The following is a 14480-nucleotide window of genomic DNA, read 5'->3' as shown; positions in this document are numbered from 1 at the left end:
TCGCAGACATGCTTTTTTCAGGTTTTAATAATTGTAAATGGATATTCCCATAATGATTTGTGAGCGCAAGGTGTAAAGAAGGATAAACTTTACTTTCACATATTTTATTAACTAATAAATTTTTGCTGAAAACGTAAGAAGGAAACTTAAGCATAGAAAATTAGATGTAACTTATAGATTATACTTTTCATGAAATATTACCAGTAAAAATTTTATAAAAATTATTTATTAATGGCCTTTGTTAGTTAACTATGTCGGTTTAAAATTCTATTAAGTGCTATAAGTTGCATTAATTTTTTATGCTTAAGTTTCCTTTTCATTTTCTCAGCAAAAATTTATTAATTAACAAAAAATATGAAAGTAAAAATTATCCTTCTTTCCATCTTGCGCTCACAAATCATTATGGGAATATTCATTTACACTTATTAAAGCATGCCTGAAAAAAGCATGTCTGCGATGTTATTTATCGTCATGCGATGATTTGTAGATACTTTATTTTTTACCACGATATTTTCGACGACGATGTTTTTAAACTGCGATGTTTTTGAACCGCTTTATTTTCGACGACGATGTTTTGTACCACGATGTTTTAGAACTGCGATGTTTTCTCTTTGCGATGTTTTCTCCCACGATGTTTTGTAGCACGACGTTTTCGCCTTGCGTTGTTTTCTTCGCGACATTTTCGTCTGCGATGTTTTCGGCTGTAACCGGGAGAAAGATCTAGGAGGTTAGAGATTTTGTAGGTTCGAGAGACTGGGCATCATTTAAAGCCCGAGTGGAGAAAATTTAGAAGTCCTTTCTCCTTTTGTATTAAATCGAATATTTACTTACTTTATTAGAAGCGAAGACAAGCAATTAATGTAATGGTTACATTAAACTTGTTTGAAACTGAGAGAAAATTTAACAGAGTAATTGAGCAATGAATAAATAAAATTTATTTCTGAGATTTATATTTGCCTATCCATAGTTTATCACTATATAAATATGTTAGTCACTATATAAATATGTTACACTAGTGTATGAACCTAAGCACAATAATATCTATTTTAAGCCACTCATAATAAAACTAAATTGGTATTCGTTAGAAACATAGTGTGTTTCGAAAGACATTTAACATAGAACTACCTCGTATCTACGTGACAGTCGCAAATATGTCTTACTGTTAACTCGTTCGATCAACAGGAATTGAACTAAGGGCTAGATGTCAGCTTTTGGAGAATTAAAAATTTTAAATATTGTACCTGCTTAATTTTGTTTGCCAAAAATCTTTCAACTTCTTTGCAGATAAACATTCTAAGCTTCGTTGCAATACTTTTTATTCCGTTAATATATCTTCTCTTTGGACAACTGTCAGAAAATGCAGATCTCTTGTGATGCGATGGTTTATTTTTAACCTTAAGGGTGTGGTGCAAATTAAATGGCCCCGCCAGAAATGCGCATCGTAGGACAACACCCTCTTTGGCCGCTCCCCCTTCCGCGTAATCCCAACTTATTACACTCATCATTTCTTTCTTAGAGAGCTTCTTCTGCTAAACAGCATTACGCTTTCTTCGTTAAAAGGTTTCTAACCTGCTAAATGTTTTAAATTTTTGTGAAGTCTGGTCTGTTGTACATATGGGAAACAAAGTTGCAACGTTTACGGAAGAACAACTGGAAGATTACCAAGTCAGTCTGAAAACAGGTTTCTTTAATCTAATTTTATATTTATATTTTTAGCACAGAATTTTAAGAGTAGGAATTCGCGTAACAACTATGTCATAAGTATGTTTTGTGGATTTATCTCTTCTTAAAATTATTTTAATAATTTTTCACAGTTAAATAAAATTTAAGAATCTGTAATGAACATAATTCGCATTTTTGTTTCCGGGACTAGAATAAACATTATTCTTACAGATGTAGAAGAGTGAATAAATTTATAAATGCAGCAACATATTCTTAAAGCTTCTTTAAATTTTAAATGATTATAATATAAATATTTAAATGAATAGCACTGTGAATTTTTTAGTTTCGGTAACTTTATGTAGATATTCCCAAATGTAAATTATATTATTAATATAATTCATACTTGTATGTGTAAAAACATTACGAAATCATTGAAAGTTTAAAGTAATGAACATATAAAAGCACCATATGCTTTTCCTTCCTTACTAAATATATATAAATTTCATAGTAAGTTTTTATTAAGTCCATTACCGGCATTTAACATTTATGTTTTTTTAAGAAGAACTTTATTTTTAATTTATGGGGAAAATTTAAAAATATGCATTGAGCAAAATAATTAAGAATGCATATGTTTTTCTACAACACTTTGTTCAAATTTTACTTCATTATTTAATTTCTGATTTTTTGACACTTAACCTACAGTCATGATTATGGATTATTTTTCATGTTTATGATTTCACTTAAAAAGATACCAATCCTACAAATTAAAACATCTTAGTTTAGCAGAAAACTTTAATTAAAGAGTTGTTGGCTAGATTATTTATTTATCATACATCAAATCTTTACATTCAACAATAAAAATAACTGATTAAATTTAAATGTGATGTGCTTGTTAGAATGCGTGCATTTCATTAATTTTTTTCTATTATAAGAGGTAGCACGTATTTCAAACACAAGAACACAGATAAATTATTTTATCTTTCTTTTTTTATTTAAATTCAAAATGTTCATTTTTTTTAATTTAAAAACTGCAGGTAATTTTTTTAGTTCATAAATAAATTCTGTATTAGCGATTAGGTCTTAAATTTGTTAAAATATTAAAATAATAGTATTTCGATTCAAAATGTAATTGTCAAAATTGAAAATCTCCAGAAGATGAATTTTTCTCACTAGTATTCTTATGCACTAACTTATAAAAGTTTTTCTCATTGCATTAGGAATTATTATAGGAAACAAAGAATACTTTAAATTTTTAATGGTAACTGTAACCGAACTTTGACATTAATTTCAAAATATTGGAAATATTGTCTTCAATATTCTGAATTTCTTCAATAGTCTTCAATGCTCTGAACTTCTCTAAACAATTTTTATGCATTATATATAAATATCAAATTCTTCCAAAAACTAATATTCAAACATACAAATAAATATCATCCTAAAATGTAACAAATGTTTGATATAACTTGTTGATCTCATATTATTCTTTTGATTTTAATGTGTAAACTATTAAAGCTTATTAATATCATTGTTCTCCATTTCATAGGATTGTACATTCTTTACTCGGAAGGAAATACTAACGTGAGTATATTATCTTTAAATTTAAATCCTTTACTTACTCAAATAAATAATTTGAGGAATGTTGTAGGCTTAGATTTTATAAACATGTTGTGATAAGGTCGCATAAAAAAAGAAGAGACTGAAGATTAATATGGACAAGGATGTCTCGTGAGAATAAGCTGAAAATTATTACTTTTTAACTTACAATCACGTTTTCAATAGTTGTTAAAATAGTTTTTATTAAAATAATTAAATCGTTGGCAATGTTAAAAACGCAAGCTCGAGAGCCACGAATTGCTCTCGCACGTAAAATGTATAGAATTTGATTTTTGAAAATAGTAAGTTCTCTCTTGTAGTGCGTGTCTTGTGTCTCTCTTTCAACCTGATGTCACAACCTAGGGTATGCATAGCGGTTTCGGCCACTACACCACAACGTACTCAAAAGTAAAATCTTTAAAATGGAAATATTAAGAATTTTAAGTTACTTAAATTGCATTGCAATATGTGGTACTGCTAAAGATAAATGCATAAATATAGCGGACTATCATAAATACGCATTACATAACAGCTGCGAGCAGCAACATATGTATGTACTAATTTGTAAGCAAATATATTATGTGAAGAAAATGTCTTCGTACTTTAAAAAGAGTAAATTAAATTCAGAACAGAAATACATCATGTAATTTCCCTACATGTTAAAGGGGAATATAGCTTTGCAACACAAATAAAATTAATTCGATTTAATTTAACAAAAATAGCTTCTTTGTATAAAATAATAAAAAAGATCGTAATTTATTAATTGAAAAAAATATGTTGTATAAAAATACTAAAGAATTCATAAAAACATTTTTGCAAACAAATAAAAGAGCATGCAAATCATAATTTATTCAGAAGGTATTTAATGCTGTTATTTAAATATTCCAACCAACGACTCATTTGCTGTTCTTCAGTTAAAATCAAAAGAAAGGCTTTTAGTATGATGATTGCATGTGTATATTTGGAATAAATTACATAATTGGAAATCAGTAAATAAAACATAATTAAGGCTACAGTATGTTTTAATTTTCTCTGTATATCATTATAAAAATGAAAGACTTTCTTACATACATATTTTAATATCATAAACGTTTTAAAATGTAAGTCTTCCTGATTTACAAATTCTTTTACCCAACCAGCTGTTAATTTTGAGTTTTTAAGGAAAATGAGGAATGGAAATAAGGCATTATTCCAGTCCTCTCAAGTAGTACTCATTTATTCTTAACAAAATATTAAATAAATAATTACATTTCAAACTTTAGGGAAATGTCCAAATTATATCAAAGAAATGAATTGATATTCAATTGGAATGTGTATTATCCATTATTTTTTAATTACTATTTAAATGAGATAAGAAGATGTAAGCAAATCAATGAATAAGGTTTTTAGATACAGATTCATTACCAATTACTAAAGTAATAACTGCCTTTTACCTTACCGCGCTGTTCAGCAGGCACACAGGAGCAGAAAAATGCAGTCAACAAGTCCTTTTCATTCACAATTTTTTTTCATTTGTGTAAACGAAAATTATTCACAATATCCTGTTAATGCATACAAAATTGGATTGTTCCACAGCAAAAATCTCCTTTTCCTTGTGAGGGATCATAGCGCCTACTTTCGCGAGAAGTAGTGTCGTTCACAGCAAATACCAAAATGTCTCCGCCATCTCATCTAAGACAGTGAAAGAGGAATTGAACACCTCGAGGAGTACCAAAATGTTAATGAAATTGCGAGAGCACATGAAACTAGAGAGAACGTCATTTTGCGATTAACCGTTATGATGAAGAGTAATAAATATTATGGACATCAAAGGACAGATAATTATTTTGAATCTCAAATATATGGTTTAAAAAGATTGTCCGTTCTGCTCTGTTTCTTCAAATTTAAGAAAGAATCTTGTTGTTTCAAAATATCTCTTTTTACTTATAAATACAGCAAAAGTCCTACACTATCTCATTATAGAGCTACCAGAATATATTTAATGAGTAAAGTGCATTAGTATATTAGTATATAAATTTATTTACAGCTTAATTGAAAGCCCAAATAAACACTAACTTCATAAATTTCTCTCATAAAGAATATCCATAAAATGTCATTTATTTGTTATTTCTCCAGATGGTTCAAAGAATTTCATAAGCATTTAACACTTCCCTAGCCTTCCACTGTATAATTTTCTTGCGTTATGTTCCCCATCACTATCCTTTTTTTACCACATATTTTTTATTCACATTCGAAAAAAGGCATAAAGTATCAGACATTTACAAACAACACAATTAATATCTAACAGCTAAGAACTCACAATTTTTAAACAACACTCTTCGAGAAATGGTATGTTTTTTGCTCAGTATCAAGTTATTTAATTTGGTTTTCATTGTCTCTTATTAGCATGATGGTACGGACCCAGGTATGCAGGGTCTGGGCCCGAGTTTGAATCCCAGAGAAGGCATTGATGTTTGTAATCATATAATACAATGCATTTGTTGTATGAGGATGCTTAAAATATTGTAGAGACGTGAGTGATTTCAGGAAGTAGGGCAAGAAGTGCAGTAAATCCTCCGATCCGTTCTGCTTGGGGGTTCTCAATGAAAATTGTGACAATTACCGCATTCTCTCAGGTTTAATACGGTTGTCTCTTGCGGTGCACCTGGTAACATTCTCGGACTCGTCGGTTATGTATCAGTATCTCGGACTGATAAATAACTGACGGGATTTGTCTATTCTTGACGAATCTATTAAGTCACAAGTGTTAGTTCATTGGGAACAGAAACAAAAGCTTTATTTTCGTAATTTTAAATGAATTTTCAGGGAGTTTAATTATTTCATTTATAAAGTGTCTAAAGATTAACAGAAATTGAAAAATAAAAATACGAGAAGCAGCTGCGATTCTTTTTGAATAATGCTGAATGAAATGCTGCTAGCTCTTTTTAGAGCTTTTTTTATTCTATTCCATTTCTCTAAATCAATAAAGAGGTGACATATCACTTAATTACATACAAACAGAGCTCGAATAGTTTCAAGTAATGTGGCTCGAAACACATCATAATATTGTTATTTGCATTTGCATGCAGTATTTCACAACATTCCTTGCAGTACTTTTTTCTTTTTACTCTGCCCACTTATTGTTTGAATTTGGAGGTGTTATCCGGATACAAATATGCATGGAAATACGTATTTATGCTATCATACAAGCTGCTTTCGGCTGCATTGCAGAATTATAATTTAACAAAAGAATGAGACTGCTTCTTGACGACTGAAAGAAATTAATAAAAATTAGTTGGAAATTCTTTATTTTACAATGGAATGTATATTCCATTAAGAGGTTATCACATATGGCTACAATTCCTGCTAGACGGAACTTTTCTGAGAAACGAGATTCTGGTAGCACTGGCTTAAACGGGAAGATTCCTAGAAAAAAAATCGCCCCGCTGAAAGCGAAGTCCGCCTAGCTACGGAAACGATGTTGCGGCTACGCGGGAAATTTTCAAATTTCACTGAAACTGTCTCGACTGGAGCTCAGACTGGGTAGAGACAATGGATCAGATGAAAGTTATGCTTCTGAAGGATCACGTGATTTCAGTCTGAGTGATAATCGATTACTGTTTGGCGTTCAAAGCTTTGTAGTAAGTAAAAATGGTAACCTAACTACTTGGGTTTCCTTGAATTGTGCGGGATCTGAGAATTTCCTTTTTCGACGTCAAGTTCCGCGTAGCCGAAGCATAATGTGATTGGTACCTAAGGTGCTAAGGACCACAAGCAAGGTTTACTTATCTTATTCTACTATCTAGTTACTGTTTAACTCGTCAAACGATCCTTAAATCTAGTACTCCATTCGACAGCATTTAGAGGACCATGCTACCTCTAGCTTAATTTAATCCTCAAAGCGAAGAGAATAGAACCAAGGAGAGAGCCTACATCCTGCCCCTACCTTGTAATGACGAATAGATATTACAACAGATTAAAAACAAGTGTTTAAATCCTTAAAACATTTTCAATTTTAAAAAAGTTTAACAAAATCAGAGGCTATTACACTGATACATTTTCCTTATAAAACTACAATACACAGCTATTGGAACATACGTATAAAACCCATACAAATAATATAATATCTATAAAAATAATCAATATTGTTCTTAATTTACAAATGGTGAAGCAGCAAACGTAGCTACTGGACGCTGATATGTTCCAGATTTATCTCTAATTATAAGTACTCTCACAACATTATCCTTGCCCTGGTGCGTTTTGACAATTCGTGCAAGATGCAATTTTAAATACCCTGCATTGTTAGAGACTTGAAGTAACACGATAACATCACTTTCTTTAAATCTCACTAGACCTCTAGATCATTTCGGTCTTTGCTGAACATTTTTAAATAATTATTTGACCATCTTTTCCCAATTAATTGCGCAAATTTTTCAATCAACTACCAATTCATCGGAATTTCAAGATAGTCAGGGTCGGGCACCCAAAGATGATCTAACTAAGAAATGTGCAAGTGTGAGAACTGAAACCTCATTAGGACCATTAGATAGAATACAAAGAGACCTTAAGGTTAAGAATTGCCTCAGTTTGGATGACTATCTCGGCGTCACTCAAAGAAGTATTTCCTATAACTCGCTTTAAGTGATTTTTCAGAGATTTTATTCCTGCCACCCAAAGGCCTCCGAAATGAGGAGCAGAGGCGGGATTAAAATCTCACTTTATTCCCTCTCTAGCCATATAATCTTTAATTCCTTCTTTGTTGCCCTTGAACATATTCTCAATACTTTTACTCTAATCATGGTTGGATCCCACGAAATTCTTATCATTAAATTACCATAAAATTCAGTTCAACAGCAATATCACAAATTAAGTTAAAAAGAGCATATCTTTAGAATTTCCGATACACAGTCTCGCGCGCAAAAGATAATTCTTTTTTACGTACAGTGTTGCCATTGCTCACTTTGAAATCGTTGATTTTCTTAATTAAAAACTCATAAACGCTTCACAAAGTATGAAATAGATAATAAAACAAATTTCAAATTTCGGCTTACAGATGCCCATGTTCGGGTGGAGGATTACGTTATTCAAAATGCGATGGCTCTAGATACCGTAATTTTATCATAATGCGGGAAACATACATAAATCTATGCAGATTCTTCATTATTTAATTTTTTTAAATATAATACGAGGCAATAATATTTAGTGGCAACAATTTGAAAAGTGATTTAACGTATTTGGGTTTTCAACGCAAAGTGCCAGAACCCTTCTTAATAGCCCTTCTGGGCTGTCGGCCTTTGGGCTAATTATGATTATTAAGTAACAATATCGGGTGTTTCTAGTGAATTCTTTGTGAAGAGTTTTCTGAGCGTCCACCAACTCCGAAATTTCCTTTAAAGTCTAGCCTTTAGAAAGTCCTCCACGAAGGCATCCCCCCTAGGCAGATAGCCCTAGTGTGCTTTGCGATAATTAAATAAACCAAACCAAACCAAACCTTCAGAGTCTAGAACCGGGCACACTTTTACCAAGTTTCTAGCTTATGGCAAGAATTTCCCCGTTTTAAGCACTGAATTTCTTCAGGAAAGGCTGTTGCTTGAACGTTTTTCACAATACATATCAAGGAGCGAGAGAGTTCGTGACTTGATAAAAGGCCAATAATTTCACGATTTTCAATAAAGAAGAACAATTTTTTAATAATATTAAGATTATCAAATTCCTGCACAAATTCGCTAAATTCATTGGACATATCTTTCAGTTCTTGCAGATAAAGTTCCGCATTCTCTGCAAATGCTGGCTTGCAGGGGCTGAACACCACTTGCTTATGGAGAAATGAAGAACGAATACATCATAAGTGACAACTTTCCGGTTAATTTGCATCCAAACCTCAAGAAAGCACATCACCCGGATTTTCGTTTGAACTGACATGCCTCCAATATCTCTAGAGTATCTATCTGTAAGTTTCGGAAGCATACTAACACGAGTTTTTACAAATAATTTCAACTGAGATAGCGGTTTCACGATCCACGTCAAAAGAAGTGTTGAGTTTGTATAAAGGAGCACTCAATCAGTATCAACCCTTATAGCATGCTTCACACATTTTACTGGTGCTAACAACACAGTAAAGTGTAACTCTAAATGTGAAAGAGTCATTTCCTTATGATGGGGAGAAACACGATCCAATAATTGTTTTTCATTTGAAGACCACTTATGAACTGTCATACCACCACTATTTAACCTCTTTATTAATTATTGCTGGAGTTCAAGTGCAGTCCCTTTTGCATATCAATATGTCGTTCACACAGAAATCAGATAAGGAGGCAGCTGCAGCCAACGGATGATGCTTCTTTTCATCAAGGGCTAATTGGTTTAATACTCTGGATAGCCACGAGTGGAGCTCATGTAGTACCATAGGTAACTGTCATCAACTGAAACAATTTAATATCGCCCTTAGTTTCACCTTTTTCATAACATGGCTAAACACATTCCAGCTTACATCTGGTAGTTTCAGTTAATGCTATGATAACTAGCAAAAATATGCAAGAAATAGCAAATAGCTCATATAATTTATTAAGTTAAGGGAGAATAACAAAAGCAGGATAACTAAGCATACACACAAGAAGAACTTAGAATTTCAAATTAAAATGTGCTCTGTTGAAAACCTTCGGCTGCTCCTTAAAAAGACCGAAGATTTTTCCCAATTTCTTAATATTTAATATTTTTTAATTTTATAATTTAAAAAAAATAGTTTGCATTATTTTTGCATTTTGAAATATTTATGCTTTTATTTTTGTTCAAATTTATGTATTTCCTTTTAGGTACCAGTTCACAAGGAAATTTCGATCTTGTCATCTAACTGCAAGTAAAGTACTTTAGCCAAAGAAATAAATGTTGTTTAAGCGGTCATATAAGTAAATAAATGTTGTTTAAGCGGTCATCGTTGCACTTCCATGTTTCACAGGAAATGAGTCGTTTTGTATCATTAGCTTTTTCTGCAGTCGAGTTTTAACAGGCTTTTATTTAACCTGCTCTTTGTTTTTGTCATTATGGTTAAAATTGTGCCGCCGATTTTAAATTTCTTCCTGACAAACTGCGGAGCTCACATTTTGCACACACTTTCACTGGATAACAATACACTCACACCGTGAATAACAATGCAATGTGTAAACGCATTTTTAAAACTGCTTTAGAGTTTTTTAAAATTAATGTTGAAACGATGTATTTGCATATATATAAGTATAATAAACATACTAAATATCTCAGAATTTTATCATTTGCATCATCGGATACAGAAAGTTTACAAAAAAGAAAAACACTTTGAGTAAAGTTTAAATAGGGGTTTTAGCGTGATTCCTGTACTTTTTTAACAAAATGCAAAATTTTGCATTTTTTCGGTCATTTAACAGAAAAAGTGTGATTATTTATTGTACAAAAATGATTTTCAAATTGAATATTTTAATTAATTACGTGTCATTAAGTCTAACAGGATGAAAATAAAATAATTCATTAGCTAGAAGGAGAAAAATAATTTATCACACAATTTTAATGAGAACAAATAATAATAAATAATTCTTTTTACAAAATTTACCTATACTTTTGTATCACAAATAATAAAAATCTGAGACCCTAAATAACAAAATCTACCGACAGAGTTACATTGTTAAAAGTATTAGCCATTGCCTTTATAAATTTATGAAGGATGTCCCGCTTTTTTGTAATTCGTAAATATAAAATTGTATATAAACTTTGTAAAGAGAACAATTGATTCCTTATTCCAATTAAACTATCTGGTCAATTATTTTTCACCTTTTAGATCGCTAATTATTTATGAGATTGAAACAAATTACTTTATAAAAACACTTTTGAGCTCAAAAGGGGCTATTAGTCTCCAAATAAGATTTTGCATCGGTTCACTATAAACGGCATATAACTTTCAAATTGTTGCCACCAAATTTTATCGATATATATTATTTTTAAAGAAATTAAATAATAAAAATCTTCATGCATGTGTGCAACGCCCTCGTATAGTGAAGACACGACGCTAGAGCCACCAAAATTTGAATAACGTAGTCTTTTATCCGAACTAATTTTTAATTTCGAATTTGTTAGCTCAAATGGGAGAGGACTATTTGTCCCAGGAGGACTATTTGTCTCGAAACAGCATTTTGCGTCGAATCACTATTAACGGCTGTATGACTCTTCAAATTCTTACCACCAAATATCATCGCCCTGTATGATATTTAAAGAAATTAAATAATAAATAATCTGCATGAGTGTATGTATATTCTCTCATTGTGCAAAACAGCAGTATCAAGAGCCATCAAATTTTGAATATAGTAGTCCTGACAATGGGCACCCGGAAACCCGAATCTTTAATTTCGAATTTGTTCTATTACCCATTTCATCTTTTTTAAACTTTAAGGAAGTTTTGATTAAGAAAGTCAACGGCTTCAAAGCGAGCAGTGGAAACACACTGAACGGAATAAATATTTTTATCTCTGTTCTAAATATATGCTGTTTTTAAATATATTTAGCCTAAATGTTCTCTATACGTGTATGTATGTTTAAATGAAAAATAAGCTGTTTGTACGTAATATAAAATCTAAAAGATTTTGTGATAGGTAGAATCTTTTATAGAAAATGGATATGTGTTTGGCTTCGTTCTTCTCTTAAATTTCTCAATTGAAACTGTGTATTTCTTGTATTCTTTCATGCATTAAATAATGTTCCTTCGGATTATTTTATCTGAAAAATGGAATATATGACATATTATGTTTAGCAGTTGTGTATCAAGTGCGAATGTTGACACAGTGTTTTTTGATTCATCAAGAGAAGCATACATATTTAGGTCCAAGGTAGTCCCGCCCAACATACTTCTAAAACAAATAGATGAAATTTTAGTTTATTTTTAAGACGATTCCCTTATAGCTGGATACATTTCTCACATCATTTAATAAGCAACTCTGTATCCCTAAGTAAGTATGAAATTTTATCCTCATAATGTTTCAAAACTATTATTTTTAGCGCCATCATCAATAACGCTCCTTTCACTAAATTCAGGTTTAAAATTGGAGAAAAGACAATAATCTGAAGCGACATCTGAGCTGAAGGAGGTAGGCCTTGAAGCCTCATTGTTGTGTTTTGATTTTCTTTGATATGTTGCTGTTTTTGAAAGGTGGAAAGAATCCAAAGTACCCATCTGACAGAGATTTTTAACGTCCTAAGTTGTTCATACAGAATGCGAATAGCAGTTGTTTCGGATAAATCCAGTCCTGCTATAATCTCGAAGAATTCAATATTTTTTGCTGGACACGAATAATTTTCTGATGTCATTGTCTCCAGTTGTCGAATTTTATGTTAATTACGTTGTATTGATTATCGGCTGGTATGAAACTGTTTTATAAATCTGCTTAGTACAGAAGATCAAAGGAAAGAATCCGAATATACATGATCCAAGTTCTGTTTTTTTTTTTTTTTTTTTTTTTTTTTTTTTTTTTTTTTTTACTTTGGGATAAAAATTTTCTTTAATATAAATTTTAATCACAGAATGATACCGATTTTAAACATTTTAAAACCAGCAAACTCATTACCTTATTCAGTGGACAGTCAGAAAAATAACGCATTCAATTTAACTAACGAAACTTTCAAATTTATTTAATTTAGTATTGCCACTACATGTCTCTAAATTCTCTGAGAAATGTTTTTTAAGCTTTCTTATACGTGAGGTCGAAACACTTTTTTATCCACCTATGCGTTTTTAAACATAGGTTAATTTTGTGCATTTTAGAGACTTTTAGTTTTTTTCCTATTAAAATACCATCGTTTTATAAAATTATAAACGATAGATAAATTCTCATTATTCTTCTGATTTCAAGAATGGCATAATTTTACAGCCATTTTCATTTTGCCTAAATTCGATGCAAGCACAACGGTTCCACAACGCTATAACTAACAGATAGCATCTTCCTCCGCTGACGAGCAACTACATGGAACCATTTTCTGCTACCTACTGAAGGTCAGCTAAATGTTTCTGTTTCGCACCAAGCCAGAAATTACATACATGTTATATGCGAAAGTGTAGTATCCGAAGGTCACTCAAAATTGCATACTGGCATATATTTATGCAAGGTTCCAGAAACGTTTGACCTACTGGATATGTAACAAGAAAGATAGAAATTAATTTTCAATATTTATACCCATTATGAGTAATTTTAATAGGGTAAGGAGCCCCATCCGGCCTGGGGACTTTGTGTTAAGCAAATCTGTCTCTTATAGTGAATTAATACCTACAACAATGAATTCAAAATAACTGCTCTAAAAAATAAATTAAAGCTGTTAAAAATCGTGGAACACAATTTCTATATTGCAGCAACTCAGTTTTACAGATCTATGTGTATTAGAATATGAAGATAAATATGCATGTTTTATTGAAATTGAAAAACTATATCCTGTTTAGTTCGCATTTCTTGATATCAGGCCGTCAAGAAGTAGGTATTTGAAGTTAATTTTAAGCAAATTGTTGTATATGTTTTGTTTCATGCCATCATCGAATGTACGAGCTTAAATTTACGAGGTCGTTTCCTTAGTCTCTGATATGAAATTCCATCTTACTCGACTTTTTCGATTCAGTTTCATATCCTAGCCTCATAAAAAGGAAGAAATTTTCATAGTTATAGTTTTTTTAAGTAATTCTGCATTACTCTGCAGAATTTTTAAATAAAATTGTAAAAAATATTCAGGCATATTAAAGTTTTACGCTGTTTGAAAAAGCTATTAAACGATGAAAGCTTTCGAGGACTTCAAGGAAAAAAGTCTTGAATGGCTTAGTTTCAATTTCTTTATGAGATTTTTCACCCGTTTTATGGGGACATGTGTAAAAAGAGGAAAAGTTTATCGTCTAGGTTATTGCTAAGGCTATCTTAGTGGAATTTACATCTTGTTGCATCTCTCTATTTTGTTTAAGTTCTTGGCTTATGACAAGAGTTGCTCAATTATTTCGAGCAGCGAAAAGAGTGAAATACAGTTTGCAGCTTAAAGAAGTTTCATAATAATTAAATCACTGCGCGTTCATATTTCTGCCAGAGATTACCAAAACGTGCTACTAGAAAATGCTTTTAAAGTTTGCTTTGTCAGTAACCGAGACATTAGTTAATCAATATCTGGTGTGAATAACTCTAAATTTATTAATATTCCTTTGTGCTATCAATATATATATATATATATGTGTGTGTGTGTGTGTGTGTGTGTGTGTA

At 31.3% G+C, this 14480-nt stretch overlaps 1 protein-coding gene across 1 annotated transcript in view; it reads left to right on the top strand.

Moving 5' to 3' along the window:
• Positions 1-1426: 1426 nt before the first annotated feature.
• Positions 1427-14480, top strand: part of LOC118182602 (calcium and integrin-binding family member 2-like) — a 69790-nt gene continuing 56736 nt past the window's right edge. Inside the window, exons 1-2 of the mRNA XM_035351977.2 lie at positions 1427-1665; positions 3206-3240. Of these exons, the coding sequence (XP_035207868.1) occupies positions 1615-1665; positions 3206-3240 (86 nt within the window). The 5' untranslated portion in view covers positions 1427-1614. The remainder of the gene's footprint in view (positions 1666-3205; positions 3241-14480) is intronic.

The sequence above is a fragment of the Stegodyphus dumicola genome, chromosome 4 (genome assembly GCF_044657685.1).
Source record: "Stegodyphus dumicola isolate Sdum_Otavi_A_Nest chromosome 4, ASM4465768v1".
NCBI classification, from domain to species: Eukaryota; Metazoa; Arthropoda; class Arachnida; order Araneae; family Eresidae; genus Stegodyphus; species Stegodyphus dumicola.
The sequence above is the reverse complement of the archived record's forward strand: the minus strand, read 5'-3'. Positions and strand labels throughout refer to the sequence as shown.